This window comes from Sus scrofa, chromosome 2 (genome assembly GCF_054392235.1).
Source record: "Sus scrofa isolate SSC_HxYL_T2T_F1_AM1 chromosome 2, Sscrofa_HxYL_maternal_Yorkshire_Landrace_v2.0, whole genome shotgun sequence".
In the NCBI taxonomy this organism is placed as follows: domain Eukaryota; kingdom Metazoa; phylum Chordata; class Mammalia; order Artiodactyla; family Suidae; genus Sus; species Sus scrofa.
Genome location: NC_139384.1, coordinates 33,456,657 through 33,470,469, shown reverse-complemented (window position 1 = coordinate 33,470,469; position 13,813 = coordinate 33,456,657). Strand labels below are relative to the sequence as shown.

The window sequence follows — 13,813 nt, the reverse complement described above, 5'->3', positions numbered from 1 at the left end:
GGGAAATGGAGACCAAAAGCAAAGTTTAATAAATATTGAGCTCATGCTTCATGGAAAGAGGATGAGATCAAGTTCCCCTGAGTTGCATGGGCTACATGAGAGTGTGGTGGATACTGGGACAGATTCAGAGTTCTAAGTAGGAAAAAGAGGGATGGATACTCTGTAGACAACCACTGGTATCTGCCACAGGGCAGCAACTCCAAAATTATAATGACTTCTTTCATCAATGGTCCAAAATAAAATACTCTCAAGACACTTCTGGTTCCAAAGAACAGACGATTTCTCTGGGAAGATAAACGTGTTGTTTTAGCCTCCAGGCTATCAAGGGAAGCTAAGGAGAATAGGCTCTTATAAGAAAAAAGAGGCCATTCCATTAGAGAGAGGAAAGCACTTTCTCTTCAAGTAGAGTGTGAGATAGAAAGAATTTGGCTACCTGACAGTTGACAGTAGCCAGAAAAAAATAAGAGAAAGAATGAAGGAAAAAAAGCTAAAGGATCCTGACCTAGCAAGATTCTCTAGCTTCGACTGAACAATGCTCCTTGTGAGGTAGACTGGGGCTCAGGCTCTTTTTTCTGTTGATATTTGTGCTTTTTAAAACATAGTTTTCTGGAGTGTCCGTAGTGGCTCAGTGGTTAACGATTCTGACTAGGAACCATGAGGCTGCAGGTCCAATCCCTGGCCTGCTCAGTGGGTTAAGGATCCGGCATTGCCGTGAGCTATGGTATAGGTCGCAAACTCGGATCCTGTGTTGCTGTGGCTCTGGCATAGGCCATGTCCAATCAGATCCCTAGCCTGGGAACCTCCATATCCCTCGGGTGCAGCCCTAGAAAAGACAAAAAAATAAATAAATAAAATAAAATATAGTTTTCTGCATGGCAGAAATTGGCAAAACATTGTAAATCAACTATAATTTAAAAATGAAAAAAGAACTATCAAATATATATATCATTTTCTGCACATTACAACAAAGGCAAGCAACAATCATTTTAAACTGATTTTATAGAAGTTCATTTAACTAAGTAAAATTCACCAATTTTAGGTTTACAGGTTGATGAGTTTTGAAGGCATGAAGTTGTGTAATGAGCATTACTATCAGACATCCAAAAAAGTTCACTTTTATTTCTTTAATATGCACTCTTTTTGAAATGAAACTTAAAAAATTTGCTAACCTCAAGTCCATGAATGGACTCTCAAAAGATTGCATCCAAGATGATAATCATGTACCCCTTGCTAGTGATTGGTTCAGGAATGAGTATGAAAACCTAATTCTGGCCTATGAAAGGACTGCCATCAACTCCTGAGAAAGAATAGTCATCCTCTTCTGTTCCAAATGGACTAGCTGATGTTGGACTAGATATTTCACTACTAACATTGAAATCTGTACAAAACTTATGTTTTCAGACTATAGACAACAGGTAGTGCAGGACTGTGACCCTTCATGTTTACCCACAATTTTTACCCAAAGGAAATGTCCACACTGTAAAGCAGAAAGGTATAAGCCATGCAGAGAAGGCTCATTTGCAGAGTTAGGGAGAAAGAGATAATAGTTCGGGAAGCTGAGCAGCAGAAATTTCTGAGGCAGAATACCAGAGAGAAGGGACCTAAGCAGAGAAGGAATGCTAGAAATTTGCATCAGGGGCTCAAGTCTTGGCTGAATTCTAAGATGCCACACAACTGGCAAAAGGGCAACTATAATAAAAAAATTAAAAACAAATACCAGGTTGCTGATAGCTGAATATTTTAAAATCTTCTCTCATTAGTCATACCAACCTAATCTCTTTATCAATAATCCTAGAGCAGAGGGGCCTCCATCTCCCTTACTCCATCACTTTCTACTCTCATCTCTGATGCACATAAAAATGCAACTATATTAGTGCTCTAAAATTGACCTATGATTCTAAAGAAAAATTTGTTTGCCTTATAGGTGGTCCATTTAAGAAAGTAAGAGTTCACCACTGCCATCCAAAGATGGAACCGAAAATAGGTTATACGGGACAGCAAAATTTACTACAACCCAGCAGGGGGTCAGGGAAAGGGAGGGAATGCGGGCAATAAAAGGACAGGGAGCAACAGACTGAAAAAGAATATATTTCTTGGTACCCATCTGATGATTACTCTGTCTGGACTGAAAGGTAACCCAACAGCAAAAGGAAAATGTTCTACATCATCTTCTGAACTATGGATATGTTTACTATAAGCCATTTGTAAGATCAGATTCTCTTTGGGGAGTTCCCTGGTGGCTAGCCATTAAGGATCTAGCCTTGTCACTGCTGTGACTCAGGTCACTGCTATAGCTCAGGTTCAATCCCTTGCCCATGCAGGCACGACCAAAAGATTAGATTCTCGGAGTTCCCGTCGTGGCGCAGTGGTTAACGAATCCGACTAGGAACCATGAGGTTGCGGGTTCGATCCCTGCCCTTGCTCAGTGGGTTAACGATCCAGCATTGCCGTGAGTTGTGGTGTAGATTGCAGACGTGGCTCGGATCCTGTGTTGCTGTGGCTCTGGCGTAGGCTGGTGGCTACAGCTCTGATTGGACCCCCCACCTGGGAACCTCCATATGCCGCGGGAGCGGCCCAAGAAATAGCAAAAAGACAAAAAAAAAAAAAAAAAAAAATTAGATTCTCTTTGTAGCACGTGGACTCGCCCATTTCCAAATGTTCTTAGAGTTATGGTCTAAAACAAACTCTGGTTCTTAATGAGATAGAATCATCCTCAACTATCACTTTGCTAACATCTGACTTTTAAACTACAGGGTATCCACAACCATAATTTAATGTCCAACATCCTCCGCTGGATTAGAGTAAAACACATATCCCGAAGACTGGGATTAATATGCAGAGCATGTAGAAGGAGGCTGAGGAGTAAGAAGACAAACAATGGGGAGTTCAGAATCTGCACTTTTCCAGTGAGAAGCTAGAATGAAGTTTTCAGGTCCTGTCTGCTTTTCAGTGCTGGGGTGATGGAACTTTCTTGCAAGCCAGCAGGTAAAACAAAAGATAACACCCAGCATCTCCTACTTGTCTCTGCTTGGTACTCTAAGCTTAAAATAGCTACTACAGATAATGAATTCCATAGCATTGCTAATTTATTTAAATGAAAAGCATCCTCATCTGTGATTTTCCCATCTATGCCCAGCCAGCTAAACTGCCTGAAGCAGAGAACACGCTGGTGGTTACTAGACTATTACGTATACACAGGTTTAGCTCATTAAAATCATTTTGGAGGCTCTCAGTACAATAATCACGGCCTGTTGTCACTACCTCTATTTTTATTTCTTTGGGATATCACCTAGAAAGGCTGGATTGGATTATAGCAAGTGACTACAGCAAAGTGTGAGGGGATGTGAAGAACAGAGTCTTCCTAAGCTTTAGCTACATTCTCAAGAATAGGTGGGAAGTAACACTGAGGAATTTAAAGTCAGTTAAAGTTGGGTTTGCCAAGGGGAAGTTATTTAACCATTCTGAGCCCTGAATCTCTGATCAGCATTGGAACAATAATATATATGTTGCAGAATTATTGTTAATAGGAAGCAACATATATCTAATACACAAGACATCTGATAGGTGGTTGATAAATGGCTCTTGTTATTACAGCTCTCAGAAGTTTGCCAAAAAACAAAACCCTCGGAGTTCTCATCATAGCTCAGTGGTGAGCAAATCTGAATAGCATCCATGAGGACACAAATTCGATCCCTAGCCTCGCTCAGTGTTGAGGATCCGTCGTTGCCGTGAGCTGTGGTGTAGGTCACGGACATGGCTCGCATCCCACGTTGCTGTGGTTCTGGTGTAGGCTGGTGCCTACAGCTCCGATTTGAGCTCTAGCCTGGGAACCTCCATATGCCATGGGGTACAGCCTAAAAAGACAAAAAATAAAAACAAAAATAAATAAATAAGACCCTTGTTAAATCCCATGAGTTTTTCCAATACATCCCCAATATTCATTAAGGGCTTACAAATACAAACACAGCAGCAATTATATTGGTACCACCAAAAGACACAAACTATAAAAAATAATTTTATAATAAAGTGACTCTCCTCAATATTAATAGAGTTGCATGAGGACGAACCATGAATGCAAGTGAAGTAGAAGGGGTTCCATTTCCAGCTATAACAGCATAACTTGTAACAAACCAATGAATACTTGCATCAATAAACACCAGAAAGAACAAGATTTAAAAAAAAAAAAAAATCTGTTTGAAAGCATTGAGAGCTGCTGAGACAATGAGACAACCAGGACCTAAAGGGCCAAGATCCTATTTAAAAAAAAAAAAAGTGAATAGAGAGGAGTAAGCTGATAAGGTTTCTCTTGGGGAATTTCCTAATTCTTAGTGCTGGCTAAAAGGCTAAGAATCTGGGCAGTGTGTAGTTTCTAGGAGGCAAAGCAGTGGAAAGAGTTTCTGGTAATCATACAGGACAGAAAAGACAAAAAGTGGAATCAGACAAAGACAGCAAGGACAAAGGGAAAGGTGAACTTGACACAGTCAAATGTTTAAGATACACAAAGCAAGAGGGTAAGAATCTAAGGAGAATGCCAATGAAAGTACAGCAGAGTTTTCAATGGTCTGACAGTGCCAAGGAAATAAAAGAGTATATAACCCAGGAAAATGAAGAGGCCCTAATAAACACCCATAGCCTCTCAGTTAAGACCCTTGGAGGTCTATATCCACAAGGCTGAGGGAAAACCAGTTGTATATTTGTCTTAATAAAAACTTCAGATTTCCCAATGTGACCCAGTGGAACAAACCCAACCAGTATCCATGAGAATGTGGGTTCAATCCCTGGCCTTGTTCAGTGGGTCAGGGATCTGGCATTGCTGTGAGCTATGGTGTAGGTCACAGACATGGCTCAGATCCCATGGTGCTATGGCTGTGGTGTAGGCCAGCAGCTGCAGCTCCAATTCACCCCAGGTGCAGCCCTAAAAAAATTTTTAAAAATTTAAAAAGACAAAAAAATATTGTACAGGAGTTCCTGCTGTGGCACAGTGGGTTAAGAATCCAACTGCAGGGGCTCAGGTCTCTGCAGAGGCATGGATTTAATCCCTGGCCCAACACAGTGGATTAAAAGATTCATAGTTGCCACAGCTATGGCATAGGTTGTAGCTGTGGCTTGTATTCAGTCCCCGGCCCTGGAACTTCTATATGCTGTGGGGTGCAGCCTTGAAAAAAAAATTTGCAACACAGATAATTCATGCCAACTCAGTTTTTGATCAAATTAAGGTGACATGACCCCTACCCTAGCTTCCTGACAGAGAAAAGGGAGAACCCTTTCTGAGAGAAGATAAAAGCATCTGATGCCTATGCAGTATTTTCATATACAATATCTATTATTTAATGAAAGATAACAAGGCAAACCAGTAAATAAAACAAAAGGAGAACCTAGATGATATAAATAGAACTTCAGATTATCTAGATCACTGCTGTCCAATAGAATAATGACTGCACATATGTGGCTACTGAGTACCTGACATGAAGAACTGAATTTTTAATTTTAGTTTAAATAATTTCCACTTATATTTGAATGTAAATAGCCATATATACCTAATGGTCCCTATATTGGGTAGAACAGCTTCAAAGAGAATGCATTTTTCATGCTGCTAAAGGGAAAAGATAATAAAATCACTTGAATAATCCAACAAAGGAGGAAAAAAAGAACATAGAATAAATGAACCAAAAGAAAAAGAGATAGTAGAATGGTCAATACATATCCAATCATATCAGTTATTATGTTATAGATAATAGTTATATGCAATAGAAAGACAAAGATCGTCAGGCTGAAAAAGAGAAACAAAACTATATGCTGCTTACAACCATCACAGATTCAATTACAGAAATTTTTTTACATACTGCCTCTCCTTCACTCTCTCTTCTCTAGAACTCTCATTATATTAGACATATGCTCACCTGTTCAGTCTATCCTCTGTCTTGACCCTTTTTTCTTATTTTTTATTTCTTTACTTATCTTTGCTGCATTTTGATTAATTTTCTCAACTTTATTCTAGTTCGTATTTCTCATTTTTCCTAGGACCTATCCAATGTTTAACTCTTCATTTGAGTTTTTAATGTCAATGACTTCATTTCTAAGAGTTCCTTTCAATTGTTTTTCAAATTCACATATTCTAATAGCATGATAATCTTACTCTTTCCCTTTGGTTTTTACTCCTTTTATCACTTTAATAACATGAAGCACAGTTACTCCATAGTATCTTTAGGGCTGTGCTTTTTTTTCTCAACTTCTAAGTAACATTCCTCTTCACCATGTATATTCTCTCTCATGAATTATTTTCTTCTCTGATGTATACATTTTAATCACTAACTCTTCATGGGAGTTCCTTATTTCCCAGGACTGCTGGAAATGTTGCTACAAAGAATTTTGCTTTTGCTGGACACTCTAGGATTTCATTGGTGGGAAACATTAGTGTTCATATCAAAATCCTAGGAAAAATGTCAAATGAAATTTTACATCTGCACGTGGAAAGAGCGTAGAGCTCTCTCCTTTCTCAGGGGATATTTCCTTACTTTTTGCATTTAGTTTTCCTAATTCCCCTTTCACTGAGAGAGAGCAATCCCAAGGTCCTGCCTTTATACAGGTACCTGAGTTATAACTTTCTGCCTCACACAAGTCAAAGCCTGTCTTCTGCCCCTAGGAGAGTGCTGAAGCTACAGCCTTTAGTTTTTACGGGCTGTATGCAGTCTGGAGCATCCTTGATTCATTTGTACAACTAGCTTTCAATGTGCTGATCTTGAGTTCACTCCTCAGTCAACTAGAAAGCTGAGCAATGAGAAGAATATCTCAAAACCATACTGTTACCCTTACCAAATATGATCCCTTATAAGCTTTGATCAGTTTACTCTCCCAAACTGCATAATGACTATCTTATAATGGGCCCTCCATATCAAAGTTTCCATATACTCAGCTGATTGAATCTGAGGATGCAGAACCTGTAGTGGGGAGGGCTGACTGTACTATACCATTTTCTATAAGGGACTTTAGCATCTGCAGATCTTGGTATCTGTGGGAGTCCTGGGACCAATCCCCTGCAGATACTGAAGTACTATACCTTCTTCTAAAGCTCCTATTCAAAGCAGATAATCTGGATTCCCATTACATCAAGAGAATCAGACCCATCAAACAGGATGTCTCTCAGAATTCTGCTTCCATCCACATACATCACCACCTACCTCCCTTTAAGCTCAGAAGTTCCATGTCCCAACTCCTATTCAAGGCACGCACCTCCATCTCAGCTTTCTCTTATTTCCTCCCTCCTTTGTGAGGCCTTTTCTCCAATATCCTCTCCGATATCTTCAATCTTTCAACCGGCTTCTTTCTCATACCTGATAAACATACTCAATTGTCTCTCTCTTCCTAAAAGACTAAAAAAAAAGTAAATGAATACAAATAGTGCCTTTTCTCCCAGAATCTTCATCTAACTAATGTATGGCATCTTTCTTCTCCTTCTCACAGAAAGCACTTGAAAGATTATTTATTCTTCTTGGCCATACTTGCCAATCATTTTTCTACCGCATGTATTCTGGCTTCTGCCCAACCACTTTACTGATATTGTTCTTATTAAGTCATCAATAAACTTCTGGTTGGCAAACCTAATGTAGAGTTTTCAATATATATTTTATAGGACCTCTCCGCTGCCTATGGCACCATAGATCATTCCCTCTTCCCTATTTCCTCCTCCCTGGATTTCTTATTTTTCTCTCATGGCACTGTACTTTCTGCCCATCACTTCTGAGCTTCTATGTAATATTTCCCAAGGTGCTCTCCTAAAGCCAGTCTCACCTTATGCAACATACCTTCCTTGCTAGACCTCACTTCATATCTTTATTCTATTGGAAACTTAGTAACCAATGAATCCAATTCTTCAGCAAAGGTGTTTTCAGATCCACACACATGAACTTGCAGACAGACATTGTCTTGAGGTCATCCCAAAAACCTCATCCTCCACAGGTCCCAAATTCCCCATCTCTATTGGTAGAAGTACTCCTGCTCTGTGTTCTCTTCCTCAGTTGGAGACACCATCATTCATCAACGATAGAAAGCTGGGAAGCATTCTCGACTCTCCCCTCTCATTTACCCTTCACATCTATGTGCAGTAGAGCAGTATGGTGATCCAGAACTTAGCCCTGAACAGGTCCCAGATATGGGTTTATTAACTATACTGGGCAAGTTATTACATGGCAACCTCATAAATTCAGCCTAGTACTTAGTCTCTTTTTTCCCCTCATCTGCAAAATGGGAAAAGGTATGGTACACATTACACAGAGGATTGTTGTGAAGATTAAAGAAGGTAATACATGCAAAGTACTCAGCCTCCTGCTTGGTACATAATAGATGTAGCTAGTTTTATCAAACTCATCAAGCCCTATTTACTTCCAAAATATATCTTGACCTTATCTCCTCTACCTCATCACTATTTACTCATTCACTGATTTATCAGCAAATTTTTATTGCATAATTACATGTTTCAGGTTCTAAGATAGGCCTTGGGAATTCATGATGAACAAAGCAGCCATGACACCTACCCTAGCAGTATTTTCAGAATGAAGGGGAAGAAAGACTGTCACACAGCTACTAAAGGGAAGGCAGAAGCAGCCACAACCCCAGGTTTTGTTCTGGTCAGTGAGCATACATCTTCCAGGTCCCAACCCCTTTCGCTATGGTCCTGAGTGAGGAGACAAAACATAACAAGCCCAGAGATCAGAGAAATGCCAAAGAAACTCCTGCCAGAGAGATCTACCTAGACCACAGATATGACTATGTCAACCACTACATAAATCATTCTATGGTTCTTCCTGTCTTTTAGAATCCTTAAAATGACAGATAACCACCCAATCTCTAAAAGTGAGAGAGAGGAAGAATGCTAAGATAAGTTTCAATAATATGAACTATATAATTTCTGTATACATGCCATTCTTTTTTATGTGTTTATACCTTTGCTTCTGTGGCCCCTGAAACCTCCTTTCCCTCTCTCTGCTTTGGTAATTCTTAATACCAGTTGGTATTCTTAAGGCTGCAAAGGAAACCAAGCCAACTCAAACTAGCTTGAGAAAAAAAGAGAAATTTATTATAAGGATACTGGAGAAGCTCATGAAACAGAAAGACAGGGAAGTGGCTGTACATCTATTGTAGGAAACAACAGAACCAGAAGCTTGAATGCTAAGAGCATGTGGTCTGTCCACAGCTTGTGTCTGCTCCTCTCTGTGAGTTGTCAATGTAATGTAGATTGTTGTTGTTGTCTTTCCTCTACCAAAAAGCAGAAAACAGGGCAGATGAGAGTTTTCAAGCTTCATAGGGACCGCGTTGAAAAATCCTAGGGAAGGATACTGACTGGCCCAGCTCATGAACAAAAACTTGTGGCCTAAGAACACAGTGTGATAGTGTATTGAATGGCTGTTCTTGCCATAAGCACATGGATGGGGGAGAAAAGTACCTAGAAAAGCTGAGGAAAGAGAACAGGGCAGATTAAGGACTACACTGAGGAGAGTACACTCCTACTCATCTGTTTTTGTTTTTTTCTTTTTACTGACACACCTACAGCATATGGAAGTTCTAGGCTAAGGGTTGAATTTGAGCTAAAGCTATGGGCCTATGCCACAGGCATAGCCACAGCAATGCCTGATCCTTAATCCACTGAGTGAGGCCAGGGATCGAACCCACATCCTCATGGATACTAGCTGGGATCTGAACCCACTGAGCCACAATGGGAACTACTCCTACTCATCTTGTATAAGAGTGCAGGTGGTCCTCCTCCAGGAAGCACTCCAGATTCCCTTACTATGTTCAATACCTGTGTTCTATGCACCTTTTTTTTCTTTTTTAAGGGCTGTGCCTGGAGGTTATAGAAGTTCACAGGCTAGGGGGTTCAATGACCTATGCCACAGCCACAGCAATGCCAGATCTGAGCTGCATTTGTGACCTACACTATAGCTCATGGTAATGCCAGATCCTTTAACCCACTGAGTGAGGCCAGGGATGAACCCGCATCCTAACGGATATCATTCGGGTTCTTAACCTGCTGAGCCACAACAAGAACTCCAATGCCTGTGTTCTATGCACCCTTATGGTCCCGCATGTACGTCTAATTGTTTAATATTGCCCTTAAAATTTTCATGATATTCAGTTTGATTCCCCAAAGTCTGAGGATACAGAAACAAAGCAGTAATGAGTCTGCAAATTTGCTGAAGATTTCTGGGAAAAAGAATAGGTGATTACTCGAACTAACTGACAAATGAATTTTATTTCTAAACCTCTAGCTATAAAAAGTAATTACTGCAAACTTTCTTTGAAGTCAGTACACACATAACCTCTTACACAAGAAAATCGAGTAACTAATGAGATAATTCCAAACCTTATTACATTCTATTTTTCTCTGCAGTAACTATTAGAAATGAGAGAATCTACATAATGGATTGATTATATATTTAAAATCACTTAACCCAATTTTCTGAAGAAAAGTGTGCACACACACAAACACATCATTCCTACCATGTTTAAGAACTTTCCAAACCCAGGTCATTTGGTAGCCTGTTGACCAATAAGTTAAATAAAACTCCCATTTGCTGACAGAGGTATTCTCTGCTCTCCCTAAAAGTGCAGGAAAGAAGAGGATTTTGCTTACCACTGTCAAGCAATTTTTCAAATATATGCAAAAAATGAACAAAAGGTAAAAATAGTTGAAGAGAAATCTGGTGAAAATTGGCAAAACAATGTTCTGCTCTCCCTCTGCTGGCTCCTAGGCAGTATTGCTCTTCAAAGGCAAGGCCAAAGGCCTTGATGAGGGTTCTCTCACAGAATTCCCAAAATACTTCGAACTGTTCACATTGCTCATTTAATAAACACCGCCCCCCCAAGCCAAAGGATCCTCCCCCAAAGCCATCAGTACCTTCTCTATCATTAATAATGGTTAATAATCTGGAAAAGTATAAATGTATGTATAACAGAATCTCTTTATTGTACCCCTAAAACTAACACAACATTGTAAATCAACTATACTTCAATATAAAAAATTAAGACAAACAGGAGTTCCCGTCATGGCGCAGCGGAAACAAATCTAACTAGGAACCATAAGGTTGCAGATTTGATCCCTGGCCTCACTCAGTGGGTGAAGGCTCTGGCATTGCTGTGAGCTGTGGTGTAGGCTGGCAGCTGTACCTCCAATTGGACCCCTACCTGGGAACCTCCATATGCCACGAGTGAGGGCCTAAAAAAAATAAAAAATAAAAAATTAAGATAAACAAAAAAATAATAGCTAATATAGAAAAGACAGAACAAGTAAACTCTAATGGCTTGACTCCTAATTTTTGAAGAGAATAATTCAAAAGAACAGATACATATAATATTCTATTTTCCAGTTTTCTAAGAATATGATCTTTACTTACAGATCAAGATGCAACCTGACAGAGTGGGAAAAACACAGTATTTTGAGTTCAAAGACCTGGGCAGGAGTCTTGGCTTTCCCTATTATCTCCTGGTTGTGTAACCTTTACTAACTGTCACTTTCATATAGGTTCTATAACATTACCATTTCTGGAACTGAGTTTCATCAACCTCTAAATGAAGAAACTCTGCAGTAGAATTGTTGGATCCTTTTCTGGTTCTAATATTTTACGATTTTAAGTGTGTTGAATTACAAAATTTTAACGATTTCTGCTTTGTTACACCATTTGAGTCCTTCTCAGACATAAGCAAAATGGTTGAATTCTTTCCTGTCATTGTCAGCATCTTTCCTTGATGGGGTGCCAAACACACTGTGGACACCTAAATGAATCTTAACTGATATATTAATGATTATGATGGCAATGAAGAGCCCTGGGGTTTTAATTTGGGCCAAATTCTCTTCTAGTTATATGGCTAGAATTTTGAGTAGCAGCTGTGAACAGATCTGTATTTCCTTCCCCACACCACCCCCACAACAGTCTGAAATCTTTGCTTCAAATGAGAAAAATCAGAAGCAGCTAAAAATGCACTTTCAATCTGTTCTACTGTCCAGCCATTAGTTAAATTCCCTATATCACATTTCTTTACATCAACTGACTCTTAAATATTGTTGCAAGGAAGGAGGGTACAAACTGTTAAGAGGAAAGTCAGGAGATATAGTTTCAAATAACAATTGCGAGATATAGTTTCAAATAACAATTGCGCTTCTCAGTTTAATATCCACCTTTCAAGATTAAAAAATAGCATGTCATGTATAAGAGAACATATGTGAGCTGATCACTCAAGTATTTTGATATAATTGGCAATCCATAAATAGTAGCACAAGTAATTATAGCTACCCGTTATTGATATACATATGATGTGTGTGTGTATATATATGTGTGTGTGTATATATAAAGTCATATTGTGATCTGCAATAAGAAACTTATATATGGTCTCCACCCCTTCTCCTGGCACAGGCTCTTAAACTCCTTAGAATTTCCCTATTTATAAGAGTGATAAATAAGCTCTTAACAACCACACCAGTGTTTTTTGTTTTGTTTTGTTCTTTTTAGGGCTGCACCCACAGCTTATGGCTGTTCCCAGGCCAGGGGTTGAATCAGAAATGTAGCCACTGGCCTATGCCACAACCACAGCAATGCCAGATCCGAGCCTTGTCTTCCACCTACACCACAGCTCAAGGCAACGCCGGATCCTCAATCCACTGAGCGAGGCTAGGGATCGAACCTGTGTCCTCAAGGATACTAGTCAGATTTGTTTTCCACTGTGTCGCAATGGTAACTCCTTTTTTTTTTTTCCACACCAGTATGTTTTTAATGAGAATACTAACGGAAAGCCCCAAAGGCTAGGGGCTGGTTACCAAGGGAAAGAACCAGGCAAGCAGAGAATTGGTACTTTTAGGCCTCACTCCACCTCTGGGAGGGGAGGAGTGGGGTGTGGGGCTATAGATTGAGTTCAGTCATCAATGGCTGATGACTTAATCAATTGTGCTTACTTAATGAAGCCTCCAAAAAAACTTCAAAAGGATTGAACCGAGAGGGCCTCCAGGTTGGTGAATGCACATAAGCCTCTGGGAGAGTGGTATGCCCCAGAAAGGGTATAAAAGGCTCTGAAACTATTCTCACTTGCCTTGCCTCATGTGTCTCCTTCATCTGGCTATTCCTGAGTTATATCTTTTTATAATGAACAAATAGTCTAGTAAGTAAAACATTTTCCTGAGTTCTGTGAGCTGCTCTAGCAAATTAATGGCACCAGAGGGTCATGGGCACCTGATAGCCAGTGAGTCAGAAGCACAGGTAACAACCTGGACTTATGATTGGTATCAGATTGATAGCCAGTGAGTCAGAAGCACAGATAACAACCTGGACTTATGATTGGTATCAGAAGGGGAAAGGACAGTCTTGTTGGGACTGAACCCTTAACCTGTGGGATCTGATACTGTTTCCAGTAAGACAGTGTAAAAATTGAGTTAAATTGTAGGACAACCAGCTGATGTCATGGAATTGTTTTGTGTGTGGAAAATCCATACATCTGTGGAGGGTCATAAGTAAAGGATTATTCAGTGTAAAGGAAAACACACAGGAAGAGGTGTGGCATATACATGTAATCTATAAAAATTTATAAACAGAAAACCCACTGAATGGAGTTGAAGACCAGAAAGGGGAGATCTCACACCCTAGGATGATAGCAGGAGTCAGTCTAACAGGAAGAAGAGAGACTCCCCTGGAAAGGACTCAGCCAGTGAACAGCTATGGCTCTTTGTTTACTATGGCCCTGCCAAACTCCTTTCCTCTTTATGAAAGCATTGCCTCCCTCTGCTGTTCAGAGACTTGCTCCCTTGGTTGCAGAACCCAAAATGCAATTCTCT

At 39.8% G+C, this 13,813-nt stretch overlaps 1 protein-coding gene across 10 annotated transcripts in view; it reads right to left on the bottom strand.

Moving 5' to 3' along the window:
• LOC146405318 (uncharacterized) overlaps window positions 1–13,813 on the bottom strand; it is an 887,521-nt gene that overhangs the window by 867,834 nt on the left and 5,874 nt on the right. For 4 of the 10 annotated variants that reach the window (XR_014837140.1, XR_014837139.1, XR_014837136.1 and 1 more), the window contains one exon: window positions 7,231–7,370. The exons of 3 other annotated variants lie outside the window; for them this stretch is intronic. Coding sequence is in view for 1 of the 7 variants with exons in the window: in XM_085011605.1 (XP_084867731.1) it covers window positions 7,179–7,236 (58 nt within the window). In the remaining 6 variants the exon portion in view is untranslated. Of the gene's footprint in view, window positions 1–7,178; window positions 7,371–13,813 lie in introns of those variants that run through there. 3 more of the 10 variants (XR_014837126.1, XR_014837138.1, XM_085011605.1) reach the window with 1 other exon arrangement.